The sequence below is a fragment of the Notolepis coatsorum genome (assembly GCF_963971535.1).
Source record: "Notolepis coatsorum genome assembly, chromosome: 1".
NCBI classification, from domain to species: domain Eukaryota; kingdom Metazoa; phylum Chordata; class Actinopteri; order Aulopiformes; family Paralepididae; genus Notolepis; species Notolepis coatsorum.
This window is the reverse complement of record NC_140165.1, coordinates 52,646,376-52,668,467: the sequence shown is the minus strand read 5'-3', so window position 1 is coordinate 52,668,467 and position 22,092 is coordinate 52,646,376. Positions and strand designations below refer to the sequence as shown.

Below are 22,092 nucleotides of genomic sequence, written 5' to 3'. Positions count from 1 at the left end.
ATATCAGTAGTCTTCCAGCCTGGGCCAGTACTGAGTTTACCTCTGGCTCTTTCCGCCTAGGAGTGGATCACAACATGGCAATCGGTGGAAGATTTGGTGCCTCAGAGCTATTCTTTCCCGTATGGTAGAATATAGGGGTGGGACGATACATCGATCCAGATCGATATATCGATCTATTATCAATAATCAAATAGGATTGATGCAACGTAAAAAGATCGATTCATATTGCGATACTCTTATTTTGAAAATCCGCGAGTCATATCCGCCGGCGCCCAGTGAAACTCTGTGTAGCTCTGTACAGCAGAACAGAGCGTCTATTTTGCGAAGCGATATAAGTCTGTGCAGTTTTTTCCCCGCAAGGGGTCAAATGCATCTAACATGCTTTGCATCGTCGCCATTCCTTTATGCCCACGTCGCGTTAAATATCTAAATGAACGTGACTCACGTTGGCTGCTTAAGCTAAGCAGCTAACCGTGAGAGAACAGGAGACGGAGAGGGAAAGGAGGGGGGGCGGGGGCATTCTACCTTTCTGTGTGTGGGGACTGGTGGAGGGGCAGTGTGTGTGTGTTACTGAGGATGGACAGATAATGTTGATATTTAAACATGAATACATAATAAATGTATTCATGATCATCATGCAACATAAAACAATTGTAGGAAGTTTGGGAGAGGAAGGGGTTTTAGCTTGCGTGTTGTGAGTTCCAAAACATTTTACTTAAAGTTTAAAGCTCAATATATAAAAAGTGAACAGGAGGTCTATTTGTATTAAAAACAATAGATTGTTTTTCATTTAAATGTCTGGAAGAGCTCAAAAATAAAAACATCAATTGATATTTCCGTAGCTTTTTTTTTGTTAATCTAAATGTGACTGATTGTGTTAAATGGGCACATAATATCGCCTCATATCGATCGCAGGCACCTGAATCGTATCGTGGCAGACTTTGTGATATCGGCAAATATCGTATCGTTGTCCAAAGAATCGATATCTTATCGTGATGAAACTGGTTCCCACCCCTAGTAGAATATACACGAGTAATTGCGATCGCCATGGGGTCGACTGGGATTTATTAATTTTGGACTACTTTCTGACTGAGGTAAGGTCTCCTGCTGGTATTTTTTTTTAACGTAAAACATGCTTCTGTAATGATCAGTGTCGTGTTTTACCGGACGTAAAACATGCTTGACAAACACGATCATGGTTTCTAGTTAAAACGACCCCCCCCCCCCCCATGATGATTTTGTGAAGACGCATACATGGTATATACCTTTTGGATTTGGAAGTATTTGGGGTTTCAGGCGATCAACCAGAGCGCCTTGGGCATATTGCATATAACGCGTCATATCTCGCTATCTATAAAAAAAGACTGGATTATTTTGGAAAGGGGCGATGTAATAGCGTGTAATAGCGCAAAAACTACAGTATGTAGAAATGAACTGATTAGTCAGTGATGGACTGTGAACAATGCCTGTCAAATGAGCCATACTATTGTCTCCATAGCTATAATACAGAACACACGATGGGTCTGCAAACATCGCTAAAATGGTCAACGCTGGCGCCATTGAGTACTACAGATGGGGGAAAGGGCGTGGCGCCCAAAGAGTTAAGTGTGGGGTCGCCAAAGAAAATACTAAATAAAATGGGGTTGAGCGAACCCCTGATCTTAATTTAGGACCCCGCCAATGTTTTTTGAATGATCAATACTCGTGGCTCGGGGGGTAGAGCAGTCGTCTGGCAATCCGGAGGTTCCGGTTCGATTCCCGCTCCTTCTGGGCAATGTGTCGATGTGTCCTTGAGCAAGACACCTAACCCCTAATTGCTCCCGATGAGCAGGTTGGCACCTTGCATGGTTGCCTCCGCCGTCGGTGTGTGAGTGAATGGGTAAAAGGTGAGTAACAAATTGTAAAGCGCTTTGGATAAAAGCGCTATATAAAAAAGCAGCCATTTACCATTTACTCGATACTTTTTTGTGGGAAAAGCAACACGTTTATTTAAAAAAAGAAAAATTAAAAATATTAGCTCTTATTATAAAAAATAAATGGACAATAATGTAACAAATATACCGGTATATATTATATATAAAATTTGTATCTATACTAGCACCTTTAAACCCCCCAGAAAGTCCATATATAGAGCGCATAAGCCCAACCTCACACACACACAGATTCACCCCTTCACTTCTTTGAAAAATTCAATGATGACGTGATTCAGCATTTGAATTGCCAAGAAAAGATAGTGTCATTTTGTTTTTCTCTTAACTCGGCCTTGGGCTGCTATTGCCTCTTCATTTCCCAATTCCCAAAAGTCGATTCCCTTTCACAAGGGCCGGTTTCGATCAGTTAGGGGTATTTCACGTACAATACCAATTTTGCTTGCATATGAAAGACATTCTCAAGAGAAATAACGCTGTAAATTGTACAAGGAACCTTCTAACCTTGTGCATTATTGAAAATATGAATGTATTGACCACAAAGCAGTTACATTAATGTACTTTTTATTTAATATGACCAACACACTACAGCAGTCAACTCAATTATTTATTTAAGTACAGTGACGTAAAACACTGGCGTGTTGTCAGTGTCACGGTGCCCCTATACCATTGTTTAGGGAAAGCCCTGTGTATATATATTATATATATATTCTCTAGCCTTACTACAGAAGATGAGGGGTTGAAAATATGTTTTCTTTTTGTTTAACCACAAGGCATTGCAGGGAAAAGGTTTTATATTCAGCCCACATACAGTATCATAATGGTGTGCAATGATGCTGTGTAACGTGACGCTGTGTAATGTGATGCAGTGTAACGTGACGCTGTGTAACCAAAGGCATTAGGAAAACGTTGATTTCAATACAAAAGCAAGTTAAAGGGACGGGTAACTCTCCCCCTGTGGCAGCTTGGCGACATGACACTTTTGAGTCAAACCAGTTCAGTCTATGCGAGACCTTCTGACAAACCCGTCTGTCCCTGTCGCTCCTCTCTCCCGTCTCTGTCTCTCTCTCGCCCACAGGAGGTGTTCACGGAGATGGAGCAGAAGTACGGAGAGGTGGAGGAGATGAACGTGTGCGATAACCTGGGAGACCATTTGGTGGGCAACGTCTATGTCAAGGTTAGTCTCATTTCTAAATTATGATTTTTTTTTTTTTTTACTTTTTACTTCACTTTTTTTAAATGATGATGATTCTGACTTGAGTTATTTTGTATGTTACAAGAGACTTGAGTTTAAGTCAAGCACTTTCATATATGTTATGTTTAAGTTTAAGTCAAGCACTTTGGTATGATATGTTGTCTGTTTAAGAAGAGTGCAATCAATTATTTTATTGAAAGAATAAGAATCGTGATCTCAATTCTTAGAGAGAAAAATCGTGATTCACATTTTAGCAAGAATCGTGCAGCCCTACATGACTGTGTGTGATGTTCCTCTGTCCATCAAGATATCATGGAACAAAGAAAAATGTATATGTAGGAGGAGAGCTGTAGAACAAACATGTATCTCAAACCCCTCCCCTCCTTTCTTGATCCTTGACCGGTTGCAATTTGCGAATCGAGAAAAGAGGGTGGGGTCTGACTGTCCGAGGCGGGTCAATAGTTGTAGCTTGTCAAAAACCAGACCTGGGACATTCAAAAGTGGCTATCCCAACAAAAATATATATATATCATGGAAGTTATGCTATATATATATATCATGGAATAATCACAGAATCGCAAGGAATAGGACAAATGAGTACGAAACCTGAATGTAACCGTTGTAGTTGACAAGTATTAATTAGCTTCAACCTCATAATGAATCATCAATGGATGTTAGGTGTTGAAAGGCCTGTGTGTGTGTTGTGTAGTTCCGTCGTGAAGAGGATGCAGAGAAAGCCGTCATGGACCTGAACAACCGCTGGTTTAACAGCCAGCCCATCAGCGCAGAGCTCTCTCCCGTCACGGACTTCAGGGAAGCCTGCTGTCGCCAGTATGAAATGGGGTCAGTGTCGCATCTTCTTTTTTTTTTTTTTTTTTTTTTTTTTTTTCTTATTGCAAAACAAAAATTGTTAAAAGTCAGTACTCAACACACAATGCATAATGAAACTAACAATCAAGGTGGCTAATATGACATGCATATTTTACACCTATACAGTGTATATCCAACGAAATTACCAATTATACCAATGCCTTATACAGGATATACCCCTAATACCTATTTTCTAAAACCCTACACACATATGCTCCAGCTCGAACCCCCCCCTCCCGGACCCCTCCTTGGATAGTACCTCCATTATCCCTCACTCCTAACCAGACACTACCATTATAAGCTAGCTTTTATTCTCTCCACCACTTCTAACCACATTGACATTTTGGATTCGTTGAGACCCAGAATTCTTGCTGTAGATATTTCTTGATAAATCACATCGAGATATGTAAGAAACCAAACCTTCCGGCACATTTTTTCCGGTTGAAACCAGCGTGATGCGATCAGTTTTTTAGCTACTGTGATTCCCGATAAAACCAATCTCTTTAGCTGTGGATTTACTGCAAACTCAAAAACATCATTCAATAGTAATACAGAGGGGTGTACTGGTATATTCCAAGATACGAGTTTTGATAATTGATGGGTCACATCTTTCCAGAATGCCTTAACTGGTGGGCAGTCCCAATACATGTGCATAAATGTCCCTTCGTCTCCATTTGTACATTGGGAGCATTTTGAGTCTTGTTTAAGACCCATTCTGTTCAGTCTTATAGGAGTCAAGTATGTCCTGTGAATATAGTTAAGATTGATTTGTTGATGGTCCGGGTTCCTTGATGTAAGACGGACATTTGCCCATGCTTCTTGCCAATCAAAGTCACTTTCCAGGTCTGGTATATCCCTCCTCCAGACAGAGTCTAGTTGGAGGGTTTCATACGAGGACGTTAGTAATTGATAATAAAAACCTGATACAAAACCTCTCGATGTTTCTCTTTCATAGAAGAATTTGTGTTATCTGTGGTGTTCAACTGGTATGTCTAATGGAACACCGTGAGACTTCAAACATAGCTGTAACTGTATGTAAAAAAAGCCATGTGGACCCGGTGAGGTTAAACTTTGTGCATATTTCTCCATAACTACAAAAACCCTGGTTATTAAAAATATCCCCTAATGAGTGTATGCCTTGCTCTTCCCATATAGGGAATCTTATAGGACGTTTTTCAATTAAGAGTGCATTGTTATTGAATAAGGGAGTGTGATTATGCCATTTTTGTAGGTTAGGATATTTTTTTTGTGTTTCACGCCATATCCGGATTGCATGGGTAATTATGGGGCCAAATTTCCGCTCACAGTGCTTGATTGGAAGTTTAGTGTGTGCTATGTCCTTCAGTCTATGTGGGGCTACTATGTTTTCTTCCAATTTTCTCCAGGATACCAATGCCTGGGGATCAAACCATATTGTCAATGGTCTTAATGTGTATGCCTTAAAATATTGGAAAAAATCTGGAACTGCCATGCCACCGTCTGCTTTATTTCTCTGTGCGGTGGATCTTTTTATGCGAGGTGGTTTGTTATTCCAAATAAATTTGTATGTGGAGGAGTGTAATCTTTTCCAGTAACCCTCTGGAGGGGGTAACGGTAGCATTGAACTGATGAAGTTGATTCTAGGTAGTACATCCATCTTAACTATTGATACCCTTGCCTGTACTGAGTTTTTAAGTTTTGCCCACCTGTCCAGGTTGTCTTTGATTTTGTTCTGTATTTTTGTGTAATTGTGCTTCGCACAATGCTTCGTATCTTCTTTTAATAGCGTCTCGACTTCCCCGCCTCTTAAAACGATGGGTCGGTGGTACCCAAAATGATTGATGGGTCACATGACACCAGTAGTAATAGGTTAAGTTCAAGTTTAGTTTTTTATTTGTCACATATAATATAATGTATATTATAGTGAAATGCTTGGTTCTGTATGACCCTCCTGAAATTGTGCTTCATACAGTAAAAAGTAAAATAATAAAAAACCAAACACTAGAAAATATGTTATTGATATGTTTCAGTGAGCCTGGTTTAAATGCAACAAATTATCACTAAACATAAAAAAAATCGTGTTTTTTTTGTCTCAAATCTGTGATTTTTAACTCCTCATCTAAAGTAGTGATCAATGACATCCCCATAGCTAGGGTGTGTTCTACATGCTTCCTTGTTGTTCTGCTTGATGAATCCCTATCATGGAAACCTCATATCACAGCCATAACTACAAAAATGGCCAAGAGTATTGGTATTCTTGGAAAAACACATCACTTGCTGAGCACTGAGGTTGCCACAATGTTATATTACTCTATACCCATATATCAATTACTGCAATTTAGTTTGGGGTAGTACTCATCAGACCAAACTTGAGAAACGAGCTCTAAAAATCATCAGCTGTGTACACCGAAGTCATTCTTCTCAGCCTCTATTCCAGGGATGTCAAACTCATTTTCACAGAGGGCCACATCAGCATTATGGTTGCCCTCAAAGGGCCAAAGACCGTATAAATGTTAATGTAATGTAAAATAAATGTAGCTACTCATTTACATATTGTTAAACATGTTGTTTCTGTATTTATTACTTATTCAAGTTATACATATTGCATATGCATTTGCATAGATGTAAAAATATGTTAGCTTATGTTATTTTAACAAATAATTTTAGTTTATCAGAACCCCATATTACTCCATTAATCAATGATCAAACCATTCAAGTAAGGTGCTTGTTACATACACACAGTGTTTTTGTGCTAGTTTTTATACGTTTTTGAATACGTTTGATGTCCCTATTACATAGAAATGCCGTTTTTGCCGGATACGTTGTGGCCCTACTGAAAACGCTAAATTGTGTTTTCCGTTTTGGAGTAGCGCCAAAACTCGCCGACAACATGTTGTGTAATCTGCGCGTAGCCGTTGTTGCGAAAACGCCCATGCGCAGTAGATACCATCTGCGTGCCCTTCCGGTGACAACAGAGCTGTCCCAAATAGCTGCAGCTACCATGTGTTGTCAAGTTATTGTTATAAGGACCCCAGTCCAAGCTACAACAGTCTGCATTCCCTTAACAATTGTTTGTATTGAGCCGTATTGTATTGTACCCATTATGCAATATGTTAAATAAAGTTTACATCATTCATTCTGCTAGCATTACCGATTGCATGAGCACTGCCGCTGGCTAACGTGAGCTAGCGTTAGCTATCAGACCCTGTTAGCTCAAGCTCCTCTTTCAATCTTAACAAGCATTAAACAAAATGGCCCAGTCATCTATTCACCTTTGTTTAATACACACAGCGTTGTCTCTAATGTTATCTAGCTACTGATAGCTCCCGATATCATCAGTTTGGTGCTGGGTGGTTAACGTGAGCTAGCGTTAGCTTCTAGCCACAATGCTATACTGTTATACTGGCATATTCCAGTCACGTTAGCATGTAGCTAACAACATTGCCGATCCTTTTTGAGACTAAACTATCCGCTCTTGGTGGTCACTTGTGTTGATGTTAGTTTTGTTTCATCAACAAATGAGAGGCAGAACACACAGTGAATGTATCCGTTTTGTTTATTGCACTTTTATTACATTTTGCTGAAAAATAAGTGCTGCATTGGGTAAATAGGCATTTAAAGATGGCGGCGCCTGCCTTGTTGACATTTTCTTTGCAGGAAGTGTATTGGCACATTCAAGTTCTGATTGGTTGAAAATTGCCTTCATGTTCGCCACCTACTGCTTTGGCAGTGTACTACATCACTGTGCTCAGGTGACAAAACGAAAGTGTGACTCGCCTCCCGCTACGTTGCGACCCTGGAAAAGCAAAACTCATCTGAAAACGAAACAAAAGTCTAACCGCAGCCTAAATAACAAAGAAGAAGATCATCAAATACAAGCTATGACATTAAGTTTGTTCAAAACCTTTTTGTCACAGTCAAGAGGGGCAGAACTAACAACTGAGCTGCAAAGAACACGTGGGACAGATGTAGCAGATGTTACAAAAACAAATGGCTGCACACAACCTTGCAGAGGCCATACATCCAACTAATGGAATATCGTTTAATTAACTTTAATTAACAGATTGCAGAATGGGTACAGTACAGTACAGCTCAATACACACAATTGTTAAGGGGATGCAGACCAGAGAAAGACTTTCGACTTGTTTACATCAGGGTCCACCATTTTCAATTCGTAATAAAATTGCTATTATGTGTCTGCATGAACACACAACTGTAACTGTACTCGAATAACAAAATAAGGGTTGTCTCAGTTCAAAACTATATTTGTCAAGTTTTGGGTGGGACTTGTTTGCGTCCCTACAGCTTCTTATTCAATTGAGCGAGATGCTCGGTTATGTCACACAGCCAGTTTGCATCTGACAGTTCAGACAATATTTCTTCAACCCTTTGTTACCTATTCCGCCTGGATCTTTTTTGTATTTTGGGCTGTAAAATTGTCAAAGAATGTCTGAGGAGTAAGTGCTTTTGGCTTTTTTCCTTTGTTACTTCATCAATACCTCAGATGTTCAACATACATGTATGTGTAATAACTAAGGCTGTCAAAGTTAAAGCTTTATTAACGCATTAACCCACAATTATTTTAACGCCCCTATTTTTTAACCCAAGAGTAATGTTTAAAAAAAAAAAAAAAATTACCAGAGCTCTTGGGGGCCACATCAAATGATGTGGTGGGCCATGAGTTTGACACCTATGCTCTATTCCAGTGGTTCTCAAACTTTTTACACCAAGTACCACCTGAGAACGTAGCTGGCTCTCCAAGTACCACCATATGACCGGCGTTAAAATACAGTCTATTCAGCTATGCACAGTTCACGCAGGAGGCAAATGTATTCCTAATACCATTATTTATTGTTAACTTTTGTCAGACACAGCCACAATGTACAAAGGGATAGCACTAGAACTAGCAAACGCTTCCACACAACTCATACAATGCAAGGGGCATTGAGAACATAATAACTAACATTCTCACATAGCAAGTGAGAACATTAAGAACAACTGTATTTCAGCAAATATACTTAATTATCTCTCTCTCTCTCTCTCACACAGCAAGCAATTGTCCGTCATTCTCTCTCTCTCACACACACACACACACACTTATTTAGTTACAAAAACTTAATTTCCTGCATTCTGGTGCAGGAATTTTTGAATTTTTACCCTTTAAATGCCAGTGTTTGTGATGGGCATCACGAATTATTGTAAAAAAGAAAATAACACATTCAATACATTTTTGAATGGTTACCCTTTAAATGCCAGTTTGTGTGATGGCATCACAAATTATTGTTAAAAAAAACACACAAAAAGTAAAATATTTTCAATATATCAAATGCAAAGTAAATTCTTCTGGGGGGGATTATTACAGGCTAGGCATGTGTCAATGATTAGCAGCAACACATAATTTGATGGATTTTTTGTAATGTCAGATTTAACACCAACTCTTAAGTGGGAGTATTTCATTTTTTATCTGACATTACAAGAAATCTAAAAATAAATGGTTATGATCAGGGCTGAAGTTGAATTAAAGATTTATGACTGTTTAGACTGCATTACTCTCTGTCACAGTGATCTCCTGGTTGTTCCCCACTTAGATTATCTAACTATCGCGCCGCCGCAACCAGAAACGCTGGCCTGGGCCCCGTTCCCCGTACCTGGATAACTGAGTTAGCCGGATAACTTTCGGTCAAGTCTGATTTAAGCCGGACTTTCCCATTCCCCGAAGCTGGATTGTCTAAATCACCATGACAACAGATCAAAAAGTTTGAGCCTGGTCGAGAGCAGGGTTTAAGTTCAAGTTAGCCGGATGAACCATAGCCACGCCCCCGCAAAGAAGTGACAGCCCGTTTCCTGAAATTATTCCCACAGTCTACTATCTGCATTATACCATTCTGAATTACGTTTTTGTGCTCCATTCTTCCAGAGGGGGCTTTTGAAATGTAAAATAGACCCAAAATGCTGATACTAAATTCACTTTGTCCTAAATAATGCACGTTATATTATACCGTGGCGCTCGCTCGGTGCGATGTACACATTATGTGGTTATTTTAACAACGCGCAGCATTGCAAATGTGAATCCCGCGGGGATATCCTTAATGATTGAAACCTATCGCTCGTTTGGCTCTGATTCCTTTCATATTCTCCGCTGTGGATGAGTGAGGAAGGAGAGGAGCGCCTGGATTTTGTTTCATTCAAGCATAAAATTGAAGTGTCTATGCGTGGATTGTGGATTTTGTGTGATATTGTAACTGGGATTAAAATGTCTGAGATGCGCTGTTTGACGGATTTGAGAAATTGAATGAGCCGTTGACGTCACATTAATGAATGAGAATAAAGAGATAAAACTTCATTCAAAATAAAGAATATTCTAAACACGGGTCTCTCGTTCATTAATGTATAAACAATGAATTTATCCCATCTGGCACAGTGGCGCAGCGGTAGTGCACAATCCTGGCAACCGGGCGACATGAAATGGAATTTTTTGGAATATAATATTAATGATTATACGCAGAAGTAGCCTAGTTTTAAGTTAAAATATTATAAATCTACATGCATTGAGGATGTCATTCTTTATATAGCTCTCAACGTGCACCAAATTGAAATATTCCTACATTGCAAAAAGAAGGAAAAGACTAGGAGAAGTGGGATTCGAACCCGGGCCGCCTGTGTGAAAGTCAAAAGCAGACACCGTTACACCACAGTGTAGATAAGTAAAAGATCCACCATACATCAATCAATGGGTAAGAGAGCCGTGTCCTTATTCCGTATAACAGTTTAACTAATTATTTTCGCTAGCAAGATCTCATTTGATTATCCATTCCATAAACCTACTGCCAGCAGGCAAGTTTAAAGAAATATAATCTGATTGATTGGGGTAATGAGGGACTTAAAATTAGCCTATAGATAACGCATTTAACTTGTCGGCGAGGCGATTGAGCCGTAATGCAATCTGTTAATAAAGTTTTAAATCAATTAATCAATCAATGCCGTTAACAAATCAGGATCTCTGCTACCGATACGTGATGGCTTTTCAACTGAAGCGGCCGCGCGCACTTATCCTGGGTCTCAAGTCTGGTTCTAGTTAACGAGACTGAATCCACCTTCGAGGAACATGAAAATCCCGGCTTCAAACATCGGGTTAACTGAAGCTGGATAATGGCCCTCTTGATCGACTTAGTTGAACCAGGTACGGGGAATAGGGCCCTGGCCTGCTTCTAAGTTCAGTGGCCTGACTGCAAAAAAAACATTATTTTCTTTTTTTAGCTTTTTTGGAAATGTTTTCAAGTACCACCAGCAGTACCACCAAGTACTAGTGGTACGCGTACCACAGTTTGAGAACCACTGCTCTATTCCATAAATTAGGTATACTCAGTGTTTATCAAGTGAATCATCTTCAGACTGGTTTATTTGTGTATAGTTCTTTAAACGGAGCCCTTGCCTCTTTTTTCATGACGTGTTTGCCCACAATCACCAAATTCATAATTACCCCACACGTAGTTCCTGTTTGCTTAGACCACCCCTTTCCCGCACTTCCCAATCTTAGTTTTGTTTACTCTACCAAGGGTCAAAGTTGGTGAACTCTTTGCCTCCACATATTTTGTAATTTTCTTTTCTGAAGTTCAAAAGAGCACTGAAATCTCATCTCCCAGATCACCAATATTACCCATATGGACTCCCTTTACCAACTGTGGTCTGATGGCTTGTTGTATTTTGTTATTGTATTTTCGTTTTATTATTTATTATAATTATATATTCTTCCTGTCATTAGTTGTTTTCTCTATACCCGAAATCGTATGGCTTCGGTGCCTATATGTAGACCTGCTTGTGTGTATTGTGAATGAATGTTCCTTGTTTGTTTGGGGGGGGGGGGGGTTGTATATTTTATCTTGATATAATATCAGTGTAATTTTGCTCCCTGGTGAGGAATGCCACATGCAAGCCCCTAGATGGTTTTTAGGCAATTCTCCTACACATCCCTTTGTGGATTGTAGGGGTGGGGGGGGGGGAATCGATACGTAGTAGTATCGCGATACTTTGCGTGGCGATACTGTATCGATACAGGGATGCCAAGTATAGATATTTAATTATTCATAAAAAAAAGAATGATTATTTTTATTTTGTATTTTTTTCAAGGACGTTGCATTGTTAATTTCAATACCTGTAATAGTACAGTAGTCCACACACACATGTGCATTCAGTTAAGTTGGAATATGACTGTAATACAAACGGTTCAGTTTGTCAGGTTCATGCAACACAGATTACAGTGTTTACATCTGTCTGCTTGAGAAAATACCATGTTCTGCAATAAAAATTATTGAAGTGAGATGAACAGACTGAACTTTATTTTATTAGATAAAACATGTTGACAAAGTTTTACTTTGCAGTTGAAAAAAGGTAATAAATCGCAGTATTAATATTGCAATACTCAGCATATCGCAATATATTTAGTATCGCAATACTATCGTATCGTGATAGTATCGTATCGTGAGGCCTCTGGTGATTCCCACCCCTAGTGGATTGTATTGTATTATGTAATTGTTTTTATATGTGTAAATAAACAAACAAACAACAGTAGTAATGTGTTATGTTTCAGTGAGCCTGGGGCACATGACTGCAGTAGTAATATGTTATTGATATGTTTCAGTGAGCCTGGGTCACATGACCTGGGGGTCTCATGTGTGTATCTACAGCAGTGCTTCTCAAACTTTTTCTGTCAGGCCCCCCTTTGGCGGACCAAAATATTTTGGGCCCCTCGCCCCAACAAAATAGTCATGAAATGGGCCATGTTTAAATTTATTGAAATAACACCAATATCGTGACCTTTCAAATTGGCCCTATATTTTGTTTTCAGAGCTGTCATGGATGAAAAGCCAGCTTCACACAGATACTGTATGTGGTACTGTATGTGGTGCTGAATGGTATCAACACCTTAACGGCTGCATCATGAGATACTTGGTGGGCCATGAGATGAGATACTTGGTACTCAGCACCACACTCTGAAACTAGCTCTCTAGGTGGTATCAGATGAGATTTCAAAGAGTTCTTCCAAGAGTTTGGATGGAGATGTGTCAGGAAGCTTTGTCTCAATGTTGTCTGTAAAGGTTTTTTTTATCCAGAGTAACTTGGTGATCCTTTTTTTTCAGATTTTGAGAAATGGTATTTTCATGGAGAACAGTGCAGCTGCAACAGATAGCACTTTAGTGATAATTTTCTGTAATCCATTTTTTTTTTTTTTTATATATTTTTTATATAAATCTCAAGGCCCCCCCTGTCATGCCTCTGCGACCCCCCCTGGGGGGCGCGCCCCCCACTTTGAGAAACACTGATCTACAGCATGAGTCCTGTGGTGTTTTTCCACTGGAGGGGTTGTTTGATTTGGCAGTGGTTGCTCAATGTTTGCGGCTTTGGCTACAAAAACAAGTGTCTACAGGTGAGCTTTTCTCACCGCGTTGACCCACAAACACAAATCCTTGCCTGGTTTTTAACCCTCTGTGTGCTTTTCATCCACAGAGAGTGCACCCGGGGCGGCTTTTGCAACTTCATGCATCTAAAACCGATCTCCCGGGAACTGCGCAGGGAGCTGTATGGCCGGAAAAGGAAAAGGTACGGAATTCCAAGGAGTGTTGTAATTTGCGTTCTGAAATTTCAGATTTTTCATTTTGACGTGTCTGCTGATTACAGTTCTGATCCATTGCTTTTACTGAACAGTACACACTTAGACCATGGGTCATTGAACAGTACATACTTAGACCATGGGTCATTGAACAGTACATACTTAGACCATGGGTCATTGAACAGTACATACTTAGACCATGGGTCATTGAACAGTACATACTTAGACCATGGGTCATTGAACAGTACATACTTAGACCATGGGTCATTGAACAGTACATACTTAGACCATGGGTCATTGAACAGTACATACTTGGACCATGGGTCATTGAACAGTACACACTTGATTGAGATACAATCCCCCTTTCTCCTCGATCTAGCACAGTTCTACGCTGTATGCAAAAAAGATTAAGCACTTTTGATTTCTGACATGGTAATATGTGGCTGTTGGCATCAGATTTGGGTTTTCAGGAAACGTAATATCCGATTCCAGGTCTACATAGTTCTCATTTGCACACTTTTTTTTTGTATTTAATCTTTTTATTATTTTTTAAACAAACACATAAACAAACATGACAACACACGATAAGATATACAAGCATTAGTTGTCAGTGCACATCCAATGAGATCACATTTTAGTTAATTGTCTTATATAGGATATACCCTTAATACCTGTTATCTAAAAACCTACACACATATGCTCCAGCTCGTACCCCCCCCCCCCTTCCGGACCCCCCATTGGATAATCCATCCATTTTCCCTCGCTCCTAACCAGACATTACCATTATATGCTAGCTTTTATTTTCTCCACCACTTCTAACCACAATGTCATTTTGGATTCATTGAGACCCAAAATTCTTGCTGTAGATATTTCTTGATAGATCACATCGAGATATGTAATAATCCAGACCTTTCGGCACATTCTTTCCGGTTGGAACCATCGTGATGCTATCAGCTTTTTAGCCACTGTGATACCCGATAAAACCAATCTCTTTAGCTGTGGATGTACTGCACACTCAAAAACATCATTCAGCAGTAGTACAGAGGGGTGTACAGGTATATTCCAAGTTAACCCTTAGGGGTCATGCTGGAGCTTTGAACCCGTCGGCGGACAACAAAATAATTAGAATCCCTCTTAAATGCTCAAAAAGGACATCTTTTCAGAAATCGATAAAAATAGACAAATGGCCATTTCTAGTGCTTTGACATGTAAGGTATACGTCCCCCAACTTGCTAAACCTAATACGACTTGTAAATACGTTTAATTCTTGCTAGATGGTATGATTGTAATAATCTCCATTTGCGATAAGAACTACATCGCGTCACGAAACGCACATACATGGACGCGCGCACACACAAACAGCGCATAGGTGTTAATCACTGAGTGATCTAATATGCATATTCTTCAGCGCGAGAGGGGGGGGGGTTGTGTTTCTCACTGTCTGTCGTTGATAATATAATCTGAAGAGGTCCTGCATTATTATTATTATCATTCTCGAGAATACACGGGACCCGACGGAACGTTAATTTATGTATTAAAAGTAGTCTAACATGCTTTCATCCTCGCCCGTGTATATACCCACGTCGCGCTAAAACAACATAACTACTGTATGGCAGAGACAGAGTGCGTGTGTGTACGAGTTATGAGTTATCTCGCAGTTCATTCAAGCGCGCATCACGGTGATGACAGCTCTCTAGAGTAGAAAGGTGCGCTCACAGGGGCGTAGCTGGAGATTCTGGGCCCCATGAAAGAATCAATTTGTGGGCCCCCAATCTATTAAAAAATGTGGGGCCCCCAATCTATAAAAAAAATTGGGGCATTTGCTGGGCCCTTGGAATCATCCTAACCCCCCCCCCCAGCTACTCCCCTGCACACACACACACACACTCTCTCTCTCTCTCTCAAACAGAGAAATCAAAAGAAATCAGTACATTACAGAAGGAATTTCTTGTACAGTCTTGTACAGTGGGTGACAATATTGTCACAAGGAAAGATGAAATTACATACCTAGGTTTCATGTCTATCTATATCCCTCTCTCTCCCTCCATCTCTCCTCTGTATCTCCCTCTTTCTTTCTCTTCCTCTATATCCCTCTCTCCCCTATCTCTTCTTTCTTTCTTTCTCTCTCTCTCTCTCTCTCTCTGTCTGTATCTCCCTCTTTCTTTCTCTTCCTCTATATCCCTCTCTCTCCCCCTCTCTCCCCTATCTCTTCTTTCTTTCTTTCACACACACACTCTCTCAAACAGAGAAATCAAAAGAAATCAGTACATTACAGAAGGAATTTCTTGTACAGTCTTGTACAGTGGGTGACAATATTGTCACAAGGAAAGATGAAATTACATACTTAGGTTTCATGTCTATCTATATCTCCCTCTCTCTCCCTCCATCTCTCCTCTGTATCTCCTTTCTTTCTCTTCCTCTATATCCCTCTCTCTCCCCCTCTCTCCCCTATCTCTTCTTTCTTTCTTTCTTTCTTTCTTTCTTTCTTTCTTTCTTTCTTTCTTTCTTTCTTTCTTTCTTTCTTTCTTTCTTTCTTTCTTTCTTTCTTTCTCTCTCTTTCTATTATATTACTATTATATATCTATCTAAATATCTAAACCTCTGTCTATCTAGTGTATGCATGGCATCAAATCAAAGTGTGTGTTGTGATGATGGCGTGATGATGGCGCCGCCCCGTTCGGCTGCCTCTCTGTTTGCTCCGTCGAGACTGTGTTTACTTTTGTTAATATTTATAGTTTTTAGAGTTTTGTGCGTACCAACTGTTGGGGCATTTAATGTATATGACCGTCAGTCACTCATAGACATTGGATTACGGGAAACTTACCAACTGGATTACTCGCTGGATCAACTTTCCGAACCACATCAATGGCCGGAAGAAATCCTCCGGAGACTAGGACCAGATCCTTTGTTCCCAGAGCCCAGGAAAAGACGTCGAGGAAAAAGGGCTGGGATCCGAAACAGGCTGAGATCCAGACGACACCGTACACCACTTCCCAGTATATTGCTAGCCAATGTACAATCAATAGACAATAAACTGGATGACATCCGAGCAAGGATTCAATATCAAAGAGACGTTAGGGACTGCAATGTCCTTTGCTTCACCGAAACATGGCTAACACCGGAGGTTCCAGATCACGCGATTCAACCAGCGGATCACTTCTTTATCCATAGGAAGGATCGGACACAATCAGAGTCCGGTAAACAACGTGGTGGAGGTATTGCCTTCATGTTTAACAAAAATTGGAGTGATCCAACGAATGTGAAGGAATTATCCAACCACTGCTCCCCAGAACTGGAATATATAACCATCAAGTGTCGTCCTTTCTTCCTCCCGAGGGAGTTAACGGCGATCGTCCTGGTCGGAGTGTATATTCCACCGCAAGCCAACAACAACGCCGCGCTCTCCAGACTCCACGACGAGGTAAACAGTATACAAGCGACGAACGTTAACGCCGCCATTTTAGTACTGGGAGATTTCAATAGCGCCAATCTGAGAAAGGTATTGCCTGATTTCTACCAGCATGTGACTTGCAACACCAGAGGCGGTAACATCCTAGATCACTGTTACACGCAATTTAAAGGTGGCTACAAGGCTCATTCTGATAGTGGCTTTGGCAAGTCAGATCACGCATCCATTTTCCTTACACCAAAGTACAGACAAAGAATTAAAAGTACTCCCGTAGTCTCGCGAGAGGTGCAGAAATGGGATGTGACGTCAGAGGATACGATCCGGTCAGTGTTTCACAACACAGACTGGATTGTATTCCGCGACACAGATAACATTAATGCCTACACGGAGACAGTGCTGGACTATGTCTGTACTAGGGTGAAAGAAACAATCCCCACTACCAAAATGAAAGTTTACCCAAATCAAAAACCCTGGGTAGACAAATCCGTCCGTGAAGCTCTGAGAGAGCGCACCAAAGCATACAATGACGGCCTAGTGGCAGGCAACATGAATGACCACAAGGTGGCGCAACACAACGTAAGGAGGACAGTGTCAGAGGCCAAACGGCGCTACAGGGATAAAATTGAACTCCAGTTTGAACAAGCTGACTCTAGAGCTATGTGGCAGGGGCTCAAAACGATGACAGACTACAAAGGCGCCTCCCTCAAACTGAACAGTGACATCTCCTTAGCAAACGACCTCAATACCTTCTATGCGAGGTTTGATGCTGGTAATAACAACACCAGCTCACAAGCCTCGGCAATGGGGGGGGGGGGGTCGGCTGCTGATGGAGGCGCAGTGTTCAGGGTAACAGAGCATGAGGTGAGGCGGACCTTTAAAAAAGTGAATATCAGGAAGGCAGCAGGTCCGGACGGCATCCCCGGCCGCGTCCTAAAAGTCTGTGCCGACCAACTGGCCCCAGTATTCACTGACATATTTAACCTGTCCTTAGAACAGGCTGTCATCCCCACCTGCCTGAAGAAGTCCACTATTATCCCTGTACCCAAAAAATCCAAGCCTGCTTGCCTCAACGACTACCGCCCTGTAGCTCTCACCTCCATAGCCATGAAGTGCTTTGAGAAGCTAGTAAAGGGCTACATCTGCTCCTCCCTCCCCATCAACATGGACCCCCTGCAATTTGCATACCGCCCCAACAGGTCCACGGAGGACGCCATATCCCATGTGCTGCACACAGCAGCATCACACCTGGACAAGAGGCAGGGGAACTATGTGAGAATGCTATTCATCGACTACAGCTCGGCATTCAATACCATAGTCCCCTCCATACTCATAGCCAAGCTCAGGGACCTGGGCTTGGGCTATGACCTCTGCCAGTGGGTCTTGGACTTCCTGACTGGCAGACCCCAGGTGGTGAGAGCAGGCAACTGCACCTCCTCATCCATCACCCTCAACATAGGGGCCCCCCAGGGCTGTGTTCTGAGTCCCCTCCTCTACTCCCTGTACACACACGACTGTGTGGCTCAGCGGAGTAGCAATACAATCGTCAAATTTGCTGACGACACAGTGGTGGTGGGCCTGATCTCTGCCAACGACGAGAGGGCCTACCTGGAAGAGGTCAAGGTCCTGGCGGGATGGTGCCAGGAAAACAGCCTCTCCCTGAACGTCAGCAAAACAAAGGAGATGATTGTGGACTTCAGGAGGTCGGGGGTCAAGGACTACAGCCCCCTCAGCATCGACGGGGCACCGGTTGAGAGAGTCAACAGCTTCAAGTACCTCGGAGCCCACATATCCGAGGACTTGACATGGACCATACACATTAACAGTGTGGTGAAGAAGGCACGACAACGCCTCTACTTCCTCAGGCGCCTAAGGAAGTTCCAAGTCAGCCAGAAGATCCTTAAGAACTTCTACTCATGTACAATAGAGAGCATCTTGACCGGCAACATCACCTCCTGGTTTGGGAATAGCACTGCAAAAGACCAAAGCAGACTACAAAGAGTGACACGTTCAGCCGAACGCACAATTGGAGGGGGGCTCCCCACCCTCCAGAACATTTACTACAAGCGTTGCAAGGGGAAGGCTAAGAGAATTATTAAGGACTCGAGCCACCCGAACAACTGCCTCTTTGAACTGCTGCCGTCAGGCAAGCGATACAGGAGTCTCAAGGCGAGCACAGAAAGACTCAGAAGTAGCTTCTATCCCCAGGCCATCAGGCTGCTAAACGAACAATGAATGAACACTACACAACAACAACCACCAAACACACATAGCACACACATCCACACGCACACACTCACTTTAAACAAACACACTGTAGCACCCACTACACACACTTTATAGCACACACCCACTTTAAACAAACACACTGTAGCACCCACTCCCCACACTTTATATTTATGGATGAAGGATTGCACTACAACTCGTACACCTTACTGTAAATTGTACCTAAAATTGTACCTCATCCCATTTCTGCTTTGCACTAGATAGTACTGTACATTAGTACACTGCATAGTATTGTGTATTGTATATTATATGGTAACTCAGAACATTGTACATATGTCTATACCGAACAACTGTGACCTCATTTTCTTCTTCTAAATTCATGCTATATTATGTTATTATGTTATTTGATACTATCTTGTCTAGCACAGTCTCTGGAGCGTAACAGTAAGAAGCATTTTGTATGAAAGTATTCTGTACTTCTGTATGACAACTATTAAAGAACTTGAACGTGTTGCTGTAGGCCTGCCTGTATTGATCAGTCACACTATACCCCCATTCAGCCGTAATTGTTCCCTGCTGGGCCTTTGTTTCATGGTGTGAATTAGTCATTGACATTGACATCACATTGCATTCTGGGAAGGAGTGTAGTTCCCTTATCATTAGCTGAATTCACTGAATTCTCTTCAGAGGCTCCTGCTGCAAATTGGTAATGACTGTACCAGAATGTTTGATAGGACATTGATTGAAAACTATCGTCTCAAATTTGACAATTGATGGCTTATTTTGAAGGTATGAATCTGTAATTTTACATTATGTAACAAAAAAAAAATATTCTGAGAAGGTGGAGCTAGAAACTCTAGACCTCAGGGGGTTAAGAGATTTGATAGTTGCTGGGTCACCTCTTTCCAGAATATCTTAACTGGTGGGCAGTCCCAGTACATGTGCATAAATGTCCCCTCGTCCCCATTTGTACATAAGGAGCATTTGGAGTCTTGTATAAGACCCATTTTTTTCAGTCTTATAGGAGTCAAGTATGTCCTGTGAATATAGTTAAGATTGATTTGTTGATGGTCCGGGTTCCTTGATGTGAATCGAATATTTGCCCAGGCTTCTTGCCAATCAAAATCACTTTCCAGGTCTGGTATATCCCTCCTCCAGACGGAGTCTAGGTGGAGGGTTTCATATGAGGACGTTAGTAATTGATGATACAAATCTGAAACAAAACCTCTTGATGTCTCTCTTTCATAGAAGAATTTGTGGTATCTGGTGTACAATTGGTATATTTAATGGAACACCGTGAGCCTTCAAACATGCCAATAACTGTGCGTAAAAGTAATATGTGGACTTGGTGAGATTACATTTTTTGCGTATTTCATTGAAACTACAAAAACCCTGTTTATTGAAGACGTCTCCTAATGAGTGTATGCCTTGCTTTTCCCATCTAGGGAATCTTATAGGTTGTTTTCCTATCCAGAGTGCATTGTTATTGAATAAGGGAGTATGATTATGCCATTTATGTAGGGTAGAATATTTTTTTTGTGTTTCGCGCCATATCCGGATTGCATGAGTGATTATGGGGCCAAATTTCCGTTCGCATTGCTTAATTGGTAATTTGGTGTATACTATGCCCTTCAGCTTATGTGGAGCTACTATATTTTCTTCTAAATTTCTCCAGGATACTAATGCTTGGGGATCAAACCATGTTGTTAGTTAGTGGTCTTAAAGTGTACGTGTAATATGTGCTTCGGCGTCCACTCTTAGCACTTCTATTTTGCCTTCGATAGATTCTTTGATAGCATCTACTTTTTGGGTTATTGTCTTCTCCATTGTCTCCATTATCTTCTCCATTTTTCTCATTTCCCGGATGATATATTCGGTGTCCGCGGAGGTATTTGTAGGGGTTGAACTTGAGGCGGCCGCTATCACGTCTATATTCTCCGCTATTTGTCTCATGTATCCTGTGGCCGTAGGCGAGTCCTCTGCGCTTGGTTTTGAGATCGTTTGATTTTTCTTTGGAGGCATCTCGATTCTTTCAGTCAATATAGTTAGTTGATAATCTCAGTTGATATATGCGTCAAGTTTTAAACGCATTGGTGGTCTATAAATATGTTTTTAAAACGGAAAAAAAAATAACGGGTGAGCAGCTGTGTCACATGCGACTTACTCCATTCTATAGCTGACCGGAAGCCTCATTTGCACACTTAACATCCCGTTACGACGTGCAAGAACTTGAAAAATATATATTAATAGCTGGTGTTTTCTTTGTTTGCTCCCTTCAGGCATCGCTCTCGCTCACGTTCCCGGGAACGTCGTTCCCGTTCCCGGGATCGTGGCCGTGGAGGTGGGGATGGGGATGGAGGAGGAGCTGGCGGCGGAGGTGGAGGCGGAGGCCGAGGCGGAGGTGGAGGCCGAGGTGGAGGCGGGGGCGGAGGCGGGCGGGACCGCGAGCGACGAAAGTCGAAGGACCGAGAGCGGTCTGGAAGATTCTAAACGAAGCTAAACGACTGACCCAATATCCCCCTCCTGGTTCACCTCCTTTTTACTGCTCGAGAATCCTTTTTGTTTGTAAAATGTTGGACGTGTTTAATTTTTCTTTTGTTTCCTTTTTCTTTCTTTTTTTAAACGATGAGCTTGTGTCACTTTCGCAATAAAACAAATTTGTAACTCTGTAGCGTCTTCTGTTTATTTCAAATTTGACATTTTCCTCTGCAGTGCTTGCTTGGTATATGTACAGTATACGATATTCCTTTATTGATCCCTTGGGGGAAATTCAGGCATACAGTAGCAGCATGGGGGAGGGGAGATACAGGTATGGGCAGGGTAATAGTAGAAAGACAATATAGGCAATACAATTTATATTACGGTAGAAAAAGTTAAAATA

At 41.4% G+C, this 22,092-nt stretch overlaps 1 protein-coding gene across 1 annotated transcript in view; it reads left to right on the top strand.

Moving 5' to 3' along the window:
- The window catches only part of LOC311230438 (splicing factor U2AF 35 kDa subunit-like), a 34,445-nt gene extending 12,565 nt beyond the window's left edge, over positions 1 to 21,880 (top strand). Inside the window, exons 5-8 of the mRNA XM_084316709.1 lie at positions 3,007 to 3,105; positions 3,833 to 3,966; positions 13,477 to 13,569; positions 21,491 to 21,880. Coding sequence (XP_084172835.1) covers positions 3,007 to 3,105; positions 3,833 to 3,966; positions 13,477 to 13,569; positions 21,491 to 21,701 — 537 coding nt within the window. The 3' untranslated portion in view covers positions 21,702 to 21,880. The remainder of the gene's footprint in view (positions 1 to 3,006; positions 3,106 to 3,832; positions 3,967 to 13,476; positions 13,570 to 21,490) is intronic.
- Positions 21,881 to 22,092: the final 212 nt, after the last annotated feature.